At 39.1% G+C, this 21,889-nt stretch overlaps 1 protein-coding gene across 1 annotated transcript in view; it reads right to left on the bottom strand.

Annotated features, from left to right (window-relative positions):
* Positions 1–17,853: 17,853 nt before the first annotated feature.
* The window catches only part of LOC132174701 (phospholipase D beta 1-like), an 8,301-nt gene continuing 4,265 nt past the window's right edge, over positions 17,854–21,889 (bottom strand). Inside the window, exons 4-10 of the mRNA XM_059586344.1 lie at positions 19,896–20,123; positions 19,716–19,790; positions 19,470–19,617; positions 19,197–19,345; positions 18,519–18,695; positions 18,236–18,433; positions 17,854–18,147 (exon numbers count right to left, since the gene is read on the bottom strand). Of these exons, the coding sequence (XP_059442327.1) occupies positions 17,854–18,147; positions 18,236–18,433; positions 18,519–18,695; positions 19,197–19,345; positions 19,470–19,617; positions 19,716–19,790; positions 19,896–20,123 (1,269 nt within the window). The remainder of the gene's footprint in view (positions 18,148–18,235; positions 18,434–18,518; positions 18,696–19,196; positions 19,346–19,469; positions 19,618–19,715; positions 19,791–19,895; positions 20,124–21,889) is intronic.

Raw genomic sequence — 21,889 nt, 5'->3', positions numbered from 1 at the left:
TTGCTATAAATTCAAAACTTCATAAGAAAGGTGATTAAGATTATTTCCAGCGGCTTATTTACATTTCTATGCAATGATGAACCAAAACTTATATAAAGTAAATATCATGATTTTTTTTTTTAATATAAATCTACATAGTTTTAGCACGTCAGAAATAAACTAGATTAAAAAAAAAAAAAAAAAAGGAATGAACTAGTTCTGACGTGCTGATAAAAGGAAACAGAGAAATAATTCTGAGGTGCAAATTGACCGCGTCCGGAAAAGATTCATCTCCTCTTCTCTCTCTCTTTCTCTCTCTATATATATAATATATATATACTCTTTATCAATTTGGCGATGTTATGAACCGCGTCAAAATTTTACTGAACATCTTAACAGTTAAAACTTTTGATGTGTAAAATGTACGTCAAAAAAATTTTGACATTAAAATCTAACGTTAAAATGTTTTTTTTCTGTCTATTCAAACCGCGATAAAAATTTTATTAGTAAGCAAACATGAGTCTGTTTGCCACGTCAATAAAGTGCAGGTTTTTTGTAGTGCATGGTTGCTCTCCTTGTAATGTTAGGGAACCAAACATCTAGAAATGATACTGTATCATTGCATAATTGCATTGTTGAAAACCATGGTTTATCACACTTCCAAACAACAATGCATGGTTTCTAATAGAGAAAGCCTGCATGCATCATTACATCGTAGAAATCCACGGTTGATCTCCTTGTAATGTGACGGACCCAACATTTAAAAATGAAATAGTGGGAGCTAGTTGCACATGGTTTATAAAGCGAGTTGTCGTTTGAGAAATGTTACACACACTTTTACTTTTAAATACTGGTATGTCTTTTTTTTTTTTTTTTTTTTACCTCAATGCAATTTCTTATTTATGTTATTATTTTTCCTCAATCTTTGTATCATATATGACAATCTTTAGCTGCTTTTATAGATTCAGCAAAAATCACTTCTTTTTGTTCATTCCATTTGGTTGAGATTATCTTTCTTTGCTTTTGATGTTTGATGGGTTCAGTAGGTAGACAGATAGAAGAAAGTTTTTTGGGGTTCTTGCAAAGTTGGGTGTCCGAGTAGGAGGGGGGTGCTGTAGGACCTACCCCAGAAAATATCTATATAAGATATATTGGAAAAGGGTTAGTTAGTTCGATGAAGAAAGTACTCCCACCCCCAACAACCGATAATGTTGATTGGAGAATATTTGGTTTCAAGGAATAATACTTTTAAGCCTTACAAGGTTGATGCATGAACATTGTTGCTTCTTCATAAGTTAGAGATTTAGAGGCCTTAGATTTTAATATAAGATTGAGCACACATGATCATAAAAAAAAAAAAAAAAAAAAAAAAAAAAAAAAAAAACATGTGTTTTGTTAATGCACGGTTTTCCAAGGATGACGTGGCACAATCTCCGGGAAGTATAACGATGTCTGAAGATGCGTCGGCCTTGCACACAAGAACAAACAGAAGTAATAGTCCCCGGTAGTCTCCTGGCAGGGATACTCCGATGCCTAAGTTAGTGATGGGAGAGAGAAAATATGTAAGCAACAATAAGCCAAGATAGTAAGAGTTGTGATTACCTTAACATTGATAATTGATTCGTATTTATAGGCATAAGTGGAGTTTGATCTCCCACACGTTTCAGAGCCTTATCTCCTGATTTCTGCCATACAGGTACTTGAAAAAGGGATGAGGTTTGTTAGCTGCCCTGTGATCCTAGTATCCTAGGATCATGGAACAGATGTGTAGCTTCCGCGATGTTAAGTTAGAGTGTCCGAGTAGGACTCGGTCACTCACATTAACTTAGGTGCTAACTGACGTATCCTAATTGATATAGATGATCTAGATATTGGATGATATGATTATATCTCCATGGTGGAATGACCAATGTGCCCTTCAGCCTTTGACTATCTTGGCCCATGAGTTATGTCTCAGACTTGGAGCCCGAGACCTTGGGCTAAGTCGACTGAGGGCTTAGCAGCCCAACGTATTTACGGAGTTTTGGACTTTGGGTCCATCGGGCTTTATGTGACTAATCCACAACCCAACAGTTACCCCCCAATCTGGTCTGGATGACTACGGAAATTTTTGTGTTCACTAGAGATGGATCGGTCTCCTAATGTCCAACTCCAGAAGACAGTATGTTCGAGGCCTTCGAGGGGAAACCCTAATTTCAGGTTCGGGTTTTGGTGGGACTACTCCTGCTAATTCTTTCCGAGACGTTCGATATGCCCGAGGGTCTGTCGATTCATCTGCCTGTCGATTTGAATGGCTAAGTGTACGTCCACGTGTCGGCCTCAAAAGGATTTCTTTTCAACTACCGCGCGTCATTATTAACAGGCGATAAGACGCGCTTGATGCAGCATTCAATGCGCACATTCCCGAAGCGTCATCTAGGGTTTCAAGGTGCCGAGGCCTTTTCATCTTTCTTGAACTTCTCAACTTCTCAAACTCCCTATAAGAAGGGTCTTCTACCCCAAACTTCATATTTTCTGTTTTCCAATCCCCTGAAACACCATTGTTACTTGCGAAAGATTTGCTACTTTTCCAACCCCCAAACTAGCTTGCTTCCATTCTAATTTCTTTTCTTATTACTTCTTTCTGAGAGTAGTATTTTTCAGGGTTTCAATCTATTGAAACCTTCCCCTTCCTTCTTGTGAGCAGTTTGTTCATCCTAATAGTCCACTACTTAAGCATTTGGATTTGTTATTGCCGTTCATTAAACTTGCAGTTGATCGTCTTCGTCTGTCTGTTATCCATTTACTGATTTGTAGTCCTCATCCTTGTATTCTTTGGTCATTATACCCTGTGTTTTTGTACCTCATGGGTGACGAAGAAGGTTCTGGCTCAGACAGCGGGGGTTCTTATCCTGCCATGAGGAAGGCTGCCTTATCATCAAAGGATGAAGGTGAGTCAGGCTGGATTGTTACATACCGAAGTCGGTAACACTTTGGTTTGATGATGAACGAAAAGGCGCCGTAGTGAGCGCCGAGGAGCATGAAGTCTGCCTGTATAAGGAGATGTTTCGTGCAGGTCTCAGACTACCCTTCCCAAGCCTCATTCGGGAGTTATTGAGTCATTTGAATGTGGCTCCTCCCCAGATCATCCCCAATGCTTGGAGAATTTTCTTTGGCTGCGTAATCTTGTGGCCGATGGCTTTGGGGGACAAGAAATCCCTGACTGTCAGGGAATTCTTGTCGGAGTACAGGTTCACTAAGAACCCAAAGACTGAGGTGCTTTACAACTTTCAGGCCCTATGAGGCAAATTGGTTCAGTTTGAAAGAACTCTCACCAGCAACCGATCATGGAAGAATAAATTTTTCTTTGCTCAGGGACAATGGGAGTTTGCCCATTCGGAGAGGGTGGAAGGTCCGAACGTTCCTCAGGAAACGAGTTTTCCAATGGATGACGCTGGTCTTGAACTGGTGTTGTCTTTGGAGGAGCACACTCATGTGAACATGGTTATGACCTGGGCCCGAAATCATGAGAGTGCTACTCTGTAACGACCCAGAAAAAAGCGCTAGCCACATCTGTGCTACCGCCCCAAAAGGACTAGTCAATTTGGAGCTTCCCTAAAATTCATTATAAAGCCCAGTTTCACCTAGTAACTAGGCAATGTGGGACTTAGCACCCATAACTATCTTTATAAACCACCCACTCTATGTGGGCTTCTTCTCATCTTTTCAATATGGGACTAGGGTGTTACATACTCTATTTAAGACCTTGGTCACTTCAGCCAAGTTGAAATATTATCTATACACTCTCAGGTTCGGTCTTGGTAAATCAAAGAGACCGAAAGATGTGGCGCCCATGGTTGCGCAGAAGCAGAACGCCTCGGAGGGTAGGGCGTCTGAGGCCATGAAGAGGCCAACTCCTACTACGGAGGGTGCAGTGCCTGAAGCTGTGAAGAGACCCCGTCTGGATGGGGTTCAGTCTGTAGTGAGGCCAATTAAGAAGGATGTGAAGAGAGCGCCTATGAAGAAGAAAAACAAGCGTCCGAAAGGTGAGCCCTTGAAGACTCCTATTTCAAGGCTTGTTGACGAGCCCAAGGAGGCTAAGCAGCCGATGCTAAAAAAAGATAAGGTGGCCAAGCCGCTAAGGTCCTCGAATGCTATTGAAGCGGGCAAGCAAAAGCTTGCCCAACTCTTGGCAGCCTGAAGGGCGGGGGGCCTTAAGCCTGTTGTTCGCCCGCCTAGTGCATACCGCTAGCCCATTTCTTCTGCCCCCTTCTCGGCAGTTCCTTTGGCCGAGCCTGCCGACGTCTCGACTCCTGTAATCGCTGTGGAGTCGGTTACTCCAATTCATTTGGGTCCTAACATCAATCGTATCCTGGAGGAGGTTGTGATAGAGATGTGCTCGGACTTTTCGGTGGGGAACGAGGATGAAAGGCCTGAGCCTGTGATTCCTGTAGCCGAGTTGGTAAGACCGTCGGTTACTGAGGCGCAAAGGGAGATGCAAGTTGATGCTAGCTCTCAGGCAACTTGCCCGAGTGGTTCTCGGGCTATTACTACTCCTGGTGCAGAGGAGTTTATAGCCAAAGGCAACTCTGCCGCAAGCGAGTCCAGGGTTCAACCCCCTGGCGTCAGATGGTCGGTAGGTTACCCCCTCATAAAGCTTGGGGGTGATCTCTTGTGGAACCCTTTCTCTGCCCTGGTGGCATTGGTGCCCCATGATTAGTTAACTGGGCAGCATGATCACACCGCCCGAGGCATGGCGGAGACCTGCCTCTACTACCAGCTTGTCGTAAGTATCATTTTTCCTCTTCAACTGTTTTGCAATGCTTTGTATATACTAACTTTTTCTTTTGTTTTAGAGTATGATGAGGTCGTTGTTCCTTTACTGTGACGTCATGAAAGTTACGCATAATTCGGCTGAGGAGTCTGACACCATGGAAAGCTAAACTTGCTGAGTTGGAGTGAAAATTGTTGGAGTCCAAGGCCGAGAATACAATGTTAAGGAGAGTTATCTCCCAACAAGATACAGAATTGCTGGCTGTCAGTCAGCAATAATCTCTGATTCAAACTGAAGCTGTCGAGGCCGAAATGGAGGCTCTCCGAGCTGATAATGGTCGGCTTCAAGAAGAAAACTCAATAATAATGGAGGACCATAATCAGCTTGTGGAAAGACTAGGTCAGGTTCTGAGGCAGGTCAGGGAGGCTCAAGCTGAGAGGGATGTTCAGAGGGCAGTGGCCGAGGATAATCAGCTTGCGGAAAGACTAGGTCAGGTTCTGAGGTAGGTCAGGGAGGCTCAAGCTGAGAGGGATGTTCAGAGGGCAGTGGCCGAGGATGCTTGCATAGCCTGGTCAGTGGTTGAGGAAAGGAAGAAGTTTTTTAAGGATAAGCTTAAGGTGACCGAGCTTCAGCTACGAGAAGCCGATGATCGAGCCTGTAAGTATGAGAAACAGTTGTCATATGCCTTCTGGACACGCGACAATGCTTGGTTAGATGGGATTACCTTCGGCTTCGAGACTTTTCGAGGTTGGGCTCAGGATCCTTCCTGCTCCATAGACCTCAATACCATGGAGGCCGATAATCTTCCCTTCACTGATGAAGCTAATTCCAAATCCCTTTTTTTTCGGGGTAAAAGCTCGATCGATGAGGCTCCTTAGCTGTGTTAGGAAGGACTGTGACCCCCCTTCGCTGTGCTCATCCCCCTCGGGTGGATACCGATTATCCTCTGATTGGTCTGCTTTTAAGTTTACTAATCCCTTGAGCAAGTCATCTCGCTTGGACAAGAGCAAATGCCAGATGCTAAGGGGATCTTTGAGTTTGGCTATACTCCTAGAGATAAAGACCAGCTCTCGGACAATGGCCAAGCCGTGGAGCCTCAAGTCCCTATTGATGCACCTGCTGCTGCTGAAGCACTTAAGCCAACTAACCCAAGAAGGGTCTGATTGTATTTTCAATTTTTTTTTTTTTTTTTTTTTTTTTAATGAAAGACTTTTTTACTTCTTTGCAGTAGATAATTGTTCATATAATCTTATCTTTTTTCCCGCAATTTAGAAGAGAACTTGAAAATAGTAATCACCTCTTAACCATTCTTAAGTTCCAACCTCCTTTGGATATCTGTCCGAGGGTTTAGCTGAGAAGATCCCCTCGGACTACCTGCCTGAGATGTTAATAATGAGATGAATTAAAAGTGAGTTTAGAGGTGAGTTATAGTCTCTTCGACTGTCTCTCTCTAACTACCTTCGGAAACCTGTTCGAGAGGTAAGTTGAGAGGTGAGTTATAGTCTCTTCGACTGTTTCCTTTGACTACCTTCAAAAACCTGTCCGAGAAGTGAGTCAAGAGGTGAGTTACAGTCTCTTCAACTGTCTCTCTTCAACTACCTTCGAAAACCTGTCCGAGAGGTGAGTTATAGTCTCTTCGACTGTTTCCTCTGACTACCTTTGGAAACCAGTCTGAGAAGTGAGTCGAGAAGTGAATTATAGTCTCTTCGACTGTCTCTCTCTAACTACCTTCAAAAACCTGTCCGAGAGGTAAGTTGAGAGGTGAGTTATAGTCTCTTTGACTGTTTCCTCTGACTACCTTCGGAAACCTGTCCGAGAAGTTAGTCAAGAGGGGCCTCTAACTTCATACCTATTCGAGGGTTATAGTCCTTTCAAGTGATGCAACTTTAGGAGATTTTTATTCAATGAAACAAGTCATAAAAGAAAAGAAATAATCAAAATAACAATAAATCCCTTTTACGAAATTACAACTTAAACAAAGTACTTTTTGAGATGCTCGCGTTCCACGGCCTAGGGAGTGTCTTTCCTTCAGAGCCCTCGAGGTAGTAAGCTCCGCTCTTCGGCACTCGGTCACCTTGTAAGGTCCTTCCCAATTGGGAGCTAACTTGCCCTCAGTTGGATCTTTGATGGTGATGGTAACTTTTCGCAAGACCAAATCTCTGACTTTGAAGCTTCAATGTTTGACCTTCTTGTTAAAATACCGAGCTACTTTCCCCTGGTATGCTGACATGGATACTTGAGCTTGATCTCGCTTCTCCTGTAGCAGATCCAGATGCAGCAGTAAGCCCTCATCATTATTCTCAGGCTGAAAAGTTTCTACTCGAAAGTTGCCCAAGCCCACTTCTGCAGGTATCACCGCTTTGGTCCCGAAAGCTAAAGCATAGGGAGTTTCCTCAGTTGGAGTCCGTCTCGTAGTCCGATAAGCCCAGAGAACCTCTGGAAGATCTTCCATCCAATCTCCTTTTCGGTCTCCAAGTTTCTTCTTCAAAAGTTTGAAGATTAACTTGTTAGTGATTTTAACTTGCCCGTTTGCCTGGGGATGTCCAAGGGACGAGAAGTAATTTCTTATTTGGAGTTTGACACACCATTCTATGAATGAATCGCAATCAAATTGCTTTCCATTGTCCGTGACGAATGCGTGTGGAATGCCGTACAGGCAGATGACATTCTTCCATAAAAAACTTCTCTATACTCTTGGCTATTATATTCACTAGGGCCTCCACTTCTACCCACTTTGTGAAATAATCTAGAGCTACTACTGCAAATCGAACACCCACTTTCCTCGAGGTAGTGGTGCCACTATATCTACCCCCCATTGCGAGAAAGGCCATGGTGAGGAGACTGAGCTTAATTCTCCTGGGGGTTGCTTGGTAATGTTGGCGAAACGTTGGCATTTGTCGCAATTTTTGACCATCTCTATCGAGTCCTTGGTCATGTTAGGCCAATAGAAGCCTGCCCAGACCACCTTATGTGCCAACATTCCTTCACCTGAATGACTTCCACAAATACCTTCGTGAATCTTGCGAAGTATATAATTACCCTCTTCTTTGGAAACACATTTAAGGAGTGGTAACATGAAACCTCGTTTGTATGAAGTTCCATTTACCATGGTAAATTTAGTAGCCTTTTTCCTTAGCTAGATAGCCAACTTCCTTCCTGCTGGGAGAACCCCTTTCTCCAGATATTCCACTACTTCCTTCTGCCAATCAGGTACCACCTCGGCTGTTGAGACCGAGACTACCTTGGCTATGATAGGTCGGGACAGAGTTTGAATTATCTCTTCAGATTCTTCTACAGACTCCTCGGTTGATGCGATCTGAGCAAGATGGTCTACTCCCTCGTTTTCTTCCCTTGGGATTTTTACGATGCAGAACTTCTTGAAAGAGCTCTGCAAGTCTTGTACCTTTGACAAGTACAGCCTCATTTTATCTCCCTTAGCTTCGAACTCCCTTTGGATATGCTTGACGATTACTTGAGAATCACTTCGTAGCTCAATGTATTCGGCTCCCATCTTCTGAGCTAGGCCAAGTCCAGCTATTACGGCCTCATACTCGGCCTCATTGTTGGTAGTTTTAAACTCCAACCTTATGGAGTTGCGCAGCTTTTCTCCTTCTAGGGTGATTAGTATTACCCTAGCTCGACCGTGTCTTCTTGTGGATTACCCATCCACATAAACCACCCAAGTTTCATCCCTCAGCCATTGCCTTGCTTCTGGGAGATTAGTAAATTCTGCCAGAAAGTCTGTCAATGCCTGGCCTTTGATGGAGTTTTGAGGAAGGAATTCGATATCAAATTCTCCAAGTTCAATTGCCCAGTTGGCTAGTCTCCCGGACAAGTCTAGTTTGCAAAGCACCTTTCTGAGAGGGTATTCGGTGAGAACCCTTATCATGTGAGCTTGGAAATAGGGCCGGAGTTTCCTTGACGCTATGGTAAGAGCGAAGGCAAGCTTTTCCATCTGAGGGTATCTCTCCTCGGCCCTTTTCAGAGCTCGGTTGATAAAGTACACAGGTTTTTGTACCCCTTTTTCTTCTCATACAAGGATTGCACTTACTGCTATTGGAGAGACAGCCAAATATAGATACAATACTTCTCCTAGAACTATTTGGCTTAGCAAAGGTGGGCTGACTAAATACTTCTTTAGTTCCCCAAAAGCCTCTTCACACTTCTCAGACCACTCAAAGGCCTTTCTCAGGATTTTAAAGAGCGGCACACACTTATTGGTTGACCGAGAAATGAATCGGTTAAGTGCTGTTATCCTACCTGTCAATTGTTGGAGCTGTTTCGTATTCTTTGGAGATTGAATATCCAAAACTGCTTGGGTCTTCTCTGGGTTAGCTTCAATTCCTCGGTTTGAAACCATATAGCCGAGGAACTTTCCAGAGGACACTTCGAATGCACACTTTGCAGGATTCAGCTTCATCCCATACTCTTTCCACGTTTCAAACGTTTCATGTAGGTCGGCTATATGGTTCTGTGGCAACGTGCTTTTGACTAGCATGTCATCCACATACACTTCCATGTTCCGCCGGATCTTCTCTCGGAACATCTTGTTTACCAATCTATGGTATGTCGCCCATGCATTCTTTAGACCAAAGGACATGACCTTATAGCAATACAGGCCTCGGTCAGTGATAAATGCAGTCTTCTCTCTATCATTGGGTGCATATAAATTTAGTTATAACCAAAAAAGGCATTCATAAAGCTGAGTAGACCATACCCCAATGTCGAATCGACCAGCGCGTCGATGCGAGGCAGAGGAAAACTATCTTTCGAACAAGCTTTGTTGAGGTCGGTGAAGTCTACACACATTCTCCACTTCCCATTGGATGTTTTAACCATTACCACATTAGCTAGCCAATCGGGATAGTGCACTTCTTCAATAGACCGAGCTCTGAGCAGCTTTTCAACTTCTTCGGCTATTGCCATGTTTTGCTCAGGAGCGAATTTTCTTCTCTTTTGCTTCACTGGTTTAACACTGGGATCCACATTGAGCTGGTGAAGTATTTCTTCAGGGCGAATACCAGGCATGTCTTCGTGCGTCCACGCAAATCCTTTAAATTCTTTTTCAAGAAAGTGACGAGGCCTTCCCAGACATCCAAGGAGAGCTGAGAATCGATCTTCACAACCTTGTCGTCTACTACTATCACGTCCTCTAGCATCTCGACAGGCTCACCCTTCAATTCACCTTCCTTTCTACGCCCCACGATACTCACCGTCAAAGTTGTTACCTCTGAAGGCTTATTCAGGGAAGTTATGTAACACTTCCTTGCTGCAGTTTGGTCACCCTTGACCTCTCCGATACCTTCCGCCGTCGGGAACTTCATCTTCAGATGGTAAGTTGAAGTTATCGCTTTCAACTTATTCAAGGCTGGCCGACCGATTATTCCGTTGTAGGCAGATGGTCGGTCGACTACCAAGAAGTCTACCATGACAGTTGACTGCTTAGGAGCTGTTCCTGCTGTTACTGGTAGTGAGATAATTCCCATAGGTTGGACTTGTTCTCTTACAAATCCAACTAAGGGAGAACCAAATGGTGTGATCCTACTATGATCAATGCTCATCTGTTTGAAAATTGGCCAGTAGAGGATGTCAGCCGAGCTTCCATTGTCTATTAAAATCCGGTGGAGCAAATGGTTGGCCATAGTCACCGTTACCACCAATGTGTCATCATGGGGCATCATTACTCCTTTTGCATCTTCCTCGGTGAATGATAAAACCATGGGCTCTCGTTTCAAGGTCTTGACAGGCCATTCAAGGAAGAGAACCTCCTCGGTCTGCACCCTTCTAGCATAGGCTCTTCTAGCTGAGTTAGACTCCCCTCCACCATTTATTCCTCCTGAAATGATTAGGATTTCTCCCACTACATCATGATTCCGAGGTGGGGGACGAGCATCCCGATCGTTACTCGGCTCAGCCTGCCGATTATGTGCTGGGTCGACATACCGATCATCCCTCGGGCCATTACCATGCCTTGGCCTTTGGCTCGGCCTCCGACGGCTTCTCGATTCCTCTCAAGTGGCAAGGGTTGCTGATGGTCTCTTCCTCTGTCCCTCTCGTCTTTTAGGAACCTTACCGGTTTGCCATTCCTAATGAAGGATTCTATCTCTTAACAAAGAGATACACACTCCTCTGTCAAGTGGCCTGCTTCATTGTGATATTGTCAAAACTTGGTATGGTCTCGCTTCGGCGCGGGACCCTTCATCCTTGTTAGCCATTTGAAGTTGGGGTCCCTTCTGATCTCCATCAATACCTCGGTCATGCTCGTAATTAATGGAGTGAACTTGCTGAGTTTTTGTTGAGAGTCATTCCTCAGCTTCAGAGCTAAATTGTCCTACCACTTCGGGATTTTCTCATGGTTCTTCCCGGAATTCGCTGGTGCTGCTCGTGCACTACTCTTCTCTCGGCGAGTCTCTCTTTTCTAAGTCTCTTCTTGTCAAGTCTCCTCTTGTCGAGCAGCCTTCTCTTGGGACTTTATCAGAGCTGCCACAATCTCCTCTTAATTGATGTACTCTTTGGCTTTATTTATATAGTGATGAAGAGTCACCATCGTAATTTTCTTTGACAACTCGGCCATCAGTGGCCCCTCGGCTCTTACCCCATGCATTAGTGCATTGAGTACTGTTTGCTCACTTGGATTCTCTACCGATAACTTCTTCTTATTGAATCTGAGCATAAAGTCTTTTAGAGATTCATCATTCCCTTGAACTAGAGAGAGCAGGTAAGCTAGGCTTTTCTTCCTTTTTCGAGTAGCCAAAAATTGGCTAAGGAAGAGGCATCCCAGGGACTTGAAGTTATCCACAAACTTGGCTGGGAGTCTTGCGAACCACTCTTTAGCTGCTCTTGCTAGAGTTAGTGGAAACACACGGCATGAGATTTTATCTGGGATACCGTGGAGGATGAAGTGTGCTCGAAGGCCTTCCATATGTTCGCTAGGGTCTCTATTGCCGTCATATTTGTCTACATGAGGCATTTTTAACTTTTTAAGGTAGGGGGAAGTTCATCACCCTATCTGTGAAGGGTAGGTTGGTGTTATCCATGAGTTCTTCAGCCATCAACCCATTCTCCCCGTTGGCTATCTTGTCAGCCATCTCGGCATACTTCTTTTTTAGGTCTCCCAGCTCAGCACTTACGTTGGTCTCGTTGTGGCGAGTATGGGATCTCTCGCGATGAGAGCGGTCACGATGGGATCTCTCGTGATGAGATCGGTCATGATGGGATCTGCCATGGCATCTCTCATGATGAGACCTACTACGGTGAGGTCTCTCGGACCTGTCAGTACTGGACTCCTCGTGGTTATCCTTGTTCTCAGCATTGGACTTTTCATGGTTGCCTTCGTTCTGGACCGTAGTATGACGGTTGCCATGAACTGAACTCGCACTCCCTTCAATCTGCTTTCCTTGACGGATAAGTTCTCGTCGCTCCCTTTCACACCTTTCTTCGCGCTCACGCTCTCTTCGGCCATTGCGGCCTTCAACAACCGTGAGTTTGGTAGCAAGCTCCTCGTTTTGTTTCTTCAGTGCGTCCATGGAAGCAATCATCTGCTTCATGAACTTGGCGAGGTCAGGAGGGGTAATAGTCATGCCGGGCACCCTGACTCGGCCTTCCGGCTGCTGTTGTGACGCACGCGTAGTATAAACAAGGTATGAAAGGGATATCGTTGACAATTTCTTCAGTATAATATTTCATAGTTTTTAGTAGTGTTAGTTTTCGATCTCCTTTATATATATACGCATGTTGTATATACTTTAATGTCATTAGATGCAATGCTCCTTTGGTATGAAACTATCATTCTATATATGGCTTCAATCTGCATCGAAGGATTAGAAATATTAGCTATGCATATAATATAGTAGGTTTGGTGACTGCAAGGAACGTTTTACATCTTGGTCACCTTTTACATGCTCTGCTCTATATGTCATTGCACTTGAAGTACTCAAATCATCCTCAATTAATCTGAGCTCATTATTCAAATTGGCTGAGGGCAAATGTTCGTGGTCATTTTCTTTAGCTGTTAAGCTAGCTAGCCTAGAAATCAAAATTTCAAATTAATGAAAAATATAACCTCAAATTGTAAGAATATTCAATATCACAAATATCAAATCTAAAGTAGAATTTATTAACAAAACTCTAAATATCACCAACCAGAATTTTGATTATGTTTAATTAAAAAGAACTCAAGTAGATATAAATCATGCCTTGTGGTATGAAAAATACACCTTCTACCACATGCCATGATTTGAGCAAAGTACCATCATCGTCTAGGTCTTTTGTATGGCTATATGCACACCTAAAAGAAGCCCAATAGGTGCATCATTCGAAGTAATTTATTTGATTAATTGTAATAATGTTATAAGTTTTGTAAGTTTAGATTTCTTTATAGGAGTTAATTTAAGGTCAAAAGTTCATTTATTACTTTTGGTAAGGAATTGTAGAGATTTTTGTCTTTTAGACCATCAAGGACGGGTGATGCCAATGACCTGATTGGAAAGATAAACTATCTATCTTTGGTAATCTAAGACCACCACAATTTAAAGCCTTTCTAACGAGAGAGACCAGTATGTATATTTTATTATAAAATTAAAGAACTATGCATTTCATGTACAACTGCAAGGAGGTTTTTTTTTTTTTTTTTAACCTAATTTAGAATAAAAAAAAAAGTATTATATGGATCCAAAGCATGAGATAACTAGTAAGTTGGCTATGATACCGTATATCATGATCCTAGTCACTTTTGAGCTAGGCTTCCCTGTATATATAGTCACCTTGATATCCCAGTTTCATCTTGTATACACTTACGTGGGTTAACTCTTTCCAATTAATATAATTTGAAGTGTCTCACTATCTATATCCTAATGAGAGTAAGTAAAGCTTTTCCTAAATTTATAACTTAATGCCCTAGACCTAAAATGGATCATAGTGGTTCATGGACCAGTGTCCTTTTGTAACCCCTCTCTCTCTCTCTCTCACACACACATACACACTTTTGATGCTAATAGATTGGACTTTGTGCTAGAGAGGATTTATATGAGTAATGCTAGAAGAAAATCTTTTGTTTCTCTTTTGTCACTCTAAAGATGATCGATGTGGTTTTTAAAATTATCATTTAATCAAAATCTAATAGTGATTCATTCTAAATCTAATGATAATTTTAAAAGCCACATCACCTTTAGAGAAATAAGAGAGAGGACAAAAGTCTTCATTCTAACATTACTCTTCATATAAACTATACTTTTATAGGTTTTTTTAGGAAACTGGCTCAGCTTCCTGGGTGCTTTTGGTCATTTTGACTTTAAGATCCCAATTGTTAATTTAATTGATTTGAGACTTGAGTTTGGATTTATTTTAAATGTGATACCTCCATCACCGTTTCATTTATTAGATATTAGATATGATTATTAAAATGCAATTACACCTCTCATATAAGAAAATAATAATAAAAAGAATATAAAAGGGTTGGGACGAGGGTCAACTAACCCAACCACAAAGGTGGCCGTGGTTGGCTCGGTCATCTCTCAAATACCCTTCCCGCCTCCCGCTTTTTTCACTTTTCTCCAACAAAACATTTTCAATAAAACCAATCAAACACATATTCTTAAAAAAAGTGCTACAGTACCAGCCTTGGTACAGTACCAGCCCAAGCCATTAACAAATATTTGAATAATTAATTTTTTTTATTAATGTAATTTTTTTAAGATAAATGATGATTGAACCGTTCTTGCTATAGAGGGAAAATTTTCAATGACTTTTGCTTTCTGAAATATGGAATTATTAATACTTTAAATGCCACTTAAGTGATGACTGATGGCTTTACAATTAATCTTACTGTGCGAGGCTAAATCACAATTTGCTAACATTGTTTTTTGCAGGGTTTCAAGTCAACAATTGAAGATGTCAGGGAGGAGATCCTAAGAAAAAGAAGGGCAGGGAAATTACCAGGTGACACAACTAGTGTGTTGAAAAATTGGTGGCAGCAACACTCAAAGCGGCCTTACCCAACTGTAAGCAATTACCAATCTCATCATTTGTTTATGATTTTGAACAATCATAAGGTTCATATTCTTGCTGGCTTGGCTTCAAGTGTTTCATTATGTTTGTCATATAAAATATAAATATGTCTTGGATCTGTTCAAAGCCTAACCTAAGTGGAAAGGACCCAAAACATGATTTATACTCTACATTGTATACCAAGAATGTTAGAATATTAATTTAAATGACTAAGCTTTTTCGGACAAGTGGTAATTTAACATGGTATTAGAGCAAAAATCTTGAATTCGAAACTTTTCTCCGTCATTCACCCCATTTCAGTTATATATTTCACGTGTAATCAAATTAAACTTTTGGAACAAGTAGTGATTTAACAAAAAATGATATTCATTGGCTCCATGCAAACGTTAACACAATCTCGGAGCTCTGAAATTCCATTGGAATTGTATTAATCGAGTTTTTATAGGAGTTTTAAGTGAACAAGTTTTCGAAAATGTTGCCAAATAGACTAGCATTAGACTTCATTTGAAATGCCAAATACAAATGGCTAGATTTTGAACATGAAGTATGACACAGAAGGCTACTCTCTTTCAAGATTATCAGCTCTCAAACAGCCATTAATGTTATTTGTCAATGACCCATGTAGCTATCTAACATTTACAGGAAGATGACAAGGCAAAACTTGTACAGGAGACAGGGTTGCAGCTGAAGCAAATCAACAACTGGTTCATCAACCAAAGGAAGCGCAACTGGCACAGCAACTCACAGTCGGTGACCTCTCCGAAGTCCAAGCGCAAAAGGTAGACAAAATCATCTTTAATTACATGCTGCAAATCAGGAAGCAAGAAGGACCAACTTACTTTTATGTCAATATATAGCTGTTGTTGACCATGGGAGGTAAATAGGGTGGCTGACTCTTGTACGTGGAAAGCTATGAAGGAACCGATGGAAGTTAGTTGAATTCAAAATCGGGTACAGAGAATGTAATAGATGGAGTTTGAATAGCTTTACATAGCTAGCTTACATTACATATATATGAGGTTGTAACTTCATGGTTTTAACTGCATGGGTAAAGTTACTTTTTTGCTACATATTTCTTTTACAATATTTGTGTTAATTCCCTCTATAATATCTATATCTATATCCATATATATACTTAAACGAGTGTCGATGGAGTTTCTTGTCAATTGTTCCAAACTTTAGAGAATTGAGATCTCGTATAATTGTCTATCTCTTGACGATTGAGAGAGATCCTCCGAAGAAACTCACGTGTCCAAATAGATTTTGAGAGCCTCTAAATAATTGCAATTGAACATTACTTTTAGCAATTCACTTTTAGCCTCTAATATCTCACACTCCTAACGTGCTTGTGTCCAATGAGGGGTGATTTTTAAAAATTAAAAAAATAATTAATTTAATAATTTAATTAATATTTTACAATTCTCCTCCTATGTGAGTTCAAGCTCTTTCTTAATAGTTAATAAGCAAAGTTCAACACACGAAATATTTAATTAAGGAAAAATTACAGTTTATCCTCCAAAGTTGACAGCGTTTTTCAATTCGAACACCAAAGTTTCAATTTTTGCAATCCACCCCCCCAAAGTTCCAAATTTTTGCAATTTGACCAATTGTATCCAAAACTTCCCATATTGCCCCTAATTTTTATTTTTTATAAAAAATTCAAGGTGGCCGTAGCCACCCATTTGCCCATCTGGTCATTTTTGCACCCCCAATTTTTTTTTTTCATAAAAAATTTTTAAAAAAATAAAATTATGGGCAATATGGAAATTTTGGGATAATATTGGTCGAATTGAAAAAAATTGAAATGTGGGGGTGGATTGCAAAAATTGAAACTTTGATGTTCGAATTGAAAAATGCTGTCAACTTTGAAGGGGGGTAAACTATAATTTTCCCTTTAATTAAAATGAGATTCAAATCAGAATATTTGTTATAACAGTTTATTAAATTAAAAATTATCTTAAAAACTTAAATTAATAGAAATAATTAAATTTATTAGGGGAAAATGCAGTTTACCCCCCTGAAGTTTTAGGAGTTTTTCAATTTTAACCCCAAAGTTTAAAAATTGGCAATCTACCCCCTGAAGTTTCAAAAATTGGCAATTTAAACCCTCCGTTTAATTTTTCCATCTAAATGGACGGAAATCTGTGAAATTACATCACTACCCTCAGTCTTTTTTAAAAAAATTTCCGTCCAATTTAACGGAAAAATTAAACGGAAGGTTTAAATTGCCAATTTTTGAAACTTCAGGGGGGTAGATTGCCAATTTTTGAACTTTGATGTTAAAATTGAAAAATCCCTGAAACTTCAGGGGGGTAAACTGCATTTTCCCCAATTTATTATTTAAGACTTTTACTGGGCCACTACTAAGTGAGAGGTCTATATGGTCCAGGTTTTACTCCTGTTATGTGCTTATGATATATTGGGTTTGTGTATTCAATTGACACATGGGTTGGGCTAAGACTCTTACTACAAGCACCCGAAAGAAGGCCAAGCTGGCAAAGACATGTACTACAACTGGTTCCTACAAATCCTTCACTGATCATAACAATTAGGGCCATAAGGGGATTCTAATTACAAGTTAACCAAATTAAATCCAACCTAAAATTAATGTAGTAGGCAGGTTAATGGTAGCTAGCTGAGCTAATAGCTTGCACTTTTTTTTGGGAAAACTTTATAAAGGAACGTTGAATTATTACGCAATTTGAAAGACTCCATAAATTTTAAAATCTCTTAATTAATTTCATCCATAAACTTTTAATTTGATGCAATCTATTACCCTTTGTTAGTTTCTGAAAGTTAAAAGTACCAAAATAACCTTTATACCCGGAAATTTGACAAAGAAGTACTAGAAAGAAAAAGAAAATGCATTATCAAAAAAAAGTTAACCAAATAGGCTAATGAATTTAAGTTCAAATTATATGTACTTTCTGATACATTAGAAAAAGATGAATAAATATAGGTCTTAAAATATCATGCAATCATGACATGAAATACTGTTAATTTTCAAATTAACAATAGCTAGGTAGAAGCACACTCTTTAATCTTTATTGGAGAAGTACTTAAATTGGAGTAAACTGCAAGCCTTTCTCATTCTGAAAGGAGTACCATCAAGTAGATTAGATAGTGAGATCTTTGAAAATGAGAGGAACATCCCCTGTTACATTCCCGCCCACGTCTGGGAATGTCTCACAGCCAGGAAGAGGCTTCACTTTGACCGTTCGATCAACTTCCACAGGATACATTAATAGGTGACCCTTCATTTCTGTTACATCATCATCTGCATATTGTTTCGAGTTGAGCTCACCCATGAGCCTTAGCCGTCTCACACATTCAAGGCTCTCTGGTTGTTTGAAGCATTCCTCCAACACTCCAGTATGCTCTGCCCATAATGACATCCTGTATCCATAGATCTGTACCCGGCCATATATTAAAAGATAGCCACACATTATTGAAATAACACCAAAACAATTATAGAAAGTTGTATTTTGTTAAGGTTACCTGTCCATGGGGACTAGACTGTTTTGTTTTCCACGTATGATTGGGTTGAAATGCACCCATTGCTATTTCAGTGTCTCTGGTGCCTGACATTGATCGGTGGTTGATATTTGCAGACCCTAGTATGACATACTCATCATCCACAATCATTCCTTTTGAGTGGACATAAATCATAAAACGCCTACTCTTCCGAGTAAGAGCCTGAAACATATATATAAATGGAAACATGAGATTTGGAAAAAAAGAGTTGAAGCTGTAATGAGGCACATGCAGATAAGGGAAATACTTGAGAAGTTCTTGCAGCAGTTGGATTTCCTGCATCTAAACTGTCTTTCCTGTCTGGTGCCTCACGATTGCCAAGGCAAAAGAAATTCAAATAGTCTTGTGGCTCATACTTGTTCTCTAGTCCAACCTCCTTTAAAGCCTTGTAAACAATTTCATACATCATTTGCATTGTTTTATGCTGCAGCAGCCAATTAAGAATGAAATTAATTAAACCAGGTGGAAAAGATGTTGCAATTGTTAGACACACAAATAATGTCATGCTTCTTAACTAGCTAGTAGAAAAAAGAAGAAAATTTTTACAAAAGACTTATGAAATATCATAAGTGATTTGAAAAAACTCTTCAAATTTTAAAATTTCTCAATTTGATCACCTCCAAACTTTCAATTTGATGCAATCTATCTCCGTCGTCAGTTTTTGGACATTAAAAGTGATAAAATGACCTTATAGTACCGTTGAAACTTTTATAAAATTCTAAATTTATCCTTCATTTTTTAATATATAGAGATTTTTTTTTTTATTATTATTTACGGCAAAAATTGACGGACGAGGTCAATTGCATCAAATTGAATGTTTAGGGGACAAAATTGAGAGTTTTTAAAATTTGAGAAAGTCTTGTCAAAACACCTGATAATTTAAAGATCCTAAGTGAAGTTATACCAAAAAAGAATAATGATGTACCTGCCAATAGAGAATCTGCTTATTGACAGAGTCTGTAGGATCACCTTCTGGCCGCATTGGGATAACAATATATGCAGAGAATCTCTCATTGGCTTTTATTTTGTTGGCGATTTTGAGAGCAATTTCCATTGGTATTAAATTGTTTGAACCTGTAGATAAATAAATAAATAAATATATATATATATATATATACACGTAGTGTTCCTTAATTTGTTCTTAATCTCATATATATATATATATATATATATATATATATATATCAGAATCCCTCACCTATATCTTTGTGAGAATCCCAGTTGAACGAGGATCCGAGGAAGAACTGGTTCTCAATATAAATGAATTTTTGGGCAGCGCGGATTGCATTCACATATGCTGTATGGATGCTCATGTCTATCAGCACATTCTTCCCGTATACAAGATTCTGTCACAAGAATATTGTAAACACGTACATTGGTAAATCAAATGCATATTTTTATAATAGGCAAGCTAAAAAAGCCAAAGATTTTCCTTTTTCCTCACCTTTTCCATAGCACCTTTTGAGTCCTTCAGATCCGGAAATCCTTTCACAGAAATGGAATCAATTGAACGAAAAACCTTCACAAAAAGATGAAGAATTGGGAAAAGATGAAGAATTGAAAAATCTAACTCCCATATATATAATATATATAGAAGATTGACATCCAAATCCAATATACCTACCTGTACATGCCAATCCTCAGGATCATTGTGACTTTGGGAAGGAATATCTGCCATCCCATTAATGATATCAGCATAATAGCTTTCAAATTTGTGTTGCGCATTATCATGTTGTTTTGATGCCCTCAACCAGCGCTCCTTAAAATTGGTGAGGATGTCCCATGCAGCAGGACCATCAATACGAGAATGCAAATCATGCCATGGTTGTCTTGGACAACCAACAGGAGGCTCCTGCATGCATATATGTTTAAGTTACAAATCAAATATGTTAAAATGGGGGTAAAAACCCACGTGCCACGTGGTGTTCATCATTATACTTTAATTAAAATTGATCGCATCTCAAAGCAGGTACGTAAAATGAGAAAAACTAATTAACATACCAGCTTAGAGAACTTTTGTGACACCCGGCCCCTAACGTTAAACCCCAGATTAGCATGTAGGTTAGCTAGCTTAGAGGAATGGATTAAAGACCCCTTAATAAAACATGCAATATTATATATACTTATAAAGCTTAGTTTTACCTAATATAAGTAAACAATATGAGACTTAACACCCATAATCGAGCATCTCTTATAAACCACACACTCTCTATGTGTGCTACTTATCTTTCTAATATGTGACGAGAGTGTTAACGTAAATGGTATATAAATATATTTTTTTAAAGGTGTAAATTGGTATGATCTATTGTTTTGTTTCTATTTAATTTTTTTTGTTCCAAGCTATGGTGTCAGTCTCTTATTGAAGGGTACAAAAAGCTTTGATTTGTGACAATACCTTATAGAAGCCATTCTCTTTTATTAGCGTATAAATAAAGCGACTACCTTGGTGTGTATAAGGGACAATAAACTCTTTTAGCTGATTTCAGTTACATGCATTAAGAGAATCAAATTCTTATGCATGCATGAGCTTTGAAAATATATATTAATTCAGGATAAGTAAAGGAGAATATGGATCGAATAAGTACGTACAATAAATAAGGGACATGGAGAAAATTAATTGATTGATTTACCTTGAAGGTAGGGTTATTATAGTCGTCTTTGTGCACAGTTTGTAAAGTCCTGAAAAGAGGATGTTTTGGAGTGTCATATCGGCCAATGCATAGATCAAGACCTCCAATAAATGCTACTATCTTTCTTTTCTTGTGACCTGCGTCAGCATCCACAATCACTGTTTTCTGATGGTGGGAATAGATACATTTGCGAAATTCCTTTAAAAAAAAAAAAAAAAAAAAAAAAGTCCAAAGAATTGTTAGTGTATATATTAACGTGGCGGAGCCAGAGTTCCGGCTTAGGGGGTCAATTTTTTTTTTTTAATGAATTAAAAAAAAATTAAGTTAAACAAAAATTGATTAAAAATATTAAAATATATAACTAACGAAAGAAATAAAATAATTCAATAAAATTTAATTATTGTTTAAAATATATAAAGGCAACATACACGTTACTTTATTCAATTATCTTTGACAAGTCTTCATAATTGGTTGACAATGCCTTTTTTGGTAGATATACACTTCGGATTTAATCGTCTTTATGACTGGATGGTAATCAGATTTTATTTTATTTTATTTTATTTTTGAAATAAGAATTTGTTTTTCTTAAGCAAAGATCTACTAGCATATTTGTTAAATCTATCTCAGAATTTTATTGGAGCTTAATAGAATTATTTTTTCTCTTTATAATCTCAGGTAATTACAATTATATATTTTATACAATTAAAATATGCAACAATATATATATAAAATAAATTTAATTAAGCAATCTAAATATAAAATCTTAATTAATATTAAAGTTTAATTACATACATTAAATTTTTTAAGAAAGGGAAATTGTCAAAAAGCAATTAATTTTAATTGTTGAAAAAATGGCAAACTAAAAGAATGACTTCAGAATTTTATTTTGTTATATATATATGATTTGTTGTCATTGATTATAATTAATCAAATCAAATCAGATTTGAATATATTTATAGGGACTCCCTGTATTGTAAATTCATAAAGT

Source organism: Corylus avellana, chromosome ca3 (genome assembly GCF_901000735.1).
Source record: "Corylus avellana chromosome ca3, CavTom2PMs-1.0".
NCBI classification, from domain to species: Eukaryota; Viridiplantae; Streptophyta; class Magnoliopsida; order Fagales; family Betulaceae; genus Corylus; species Corylus avellana.
Note: the sequence above shows the minus strand (reverse complement) of the source record. Positions and strands in the feature narration are given on the sequence as shown.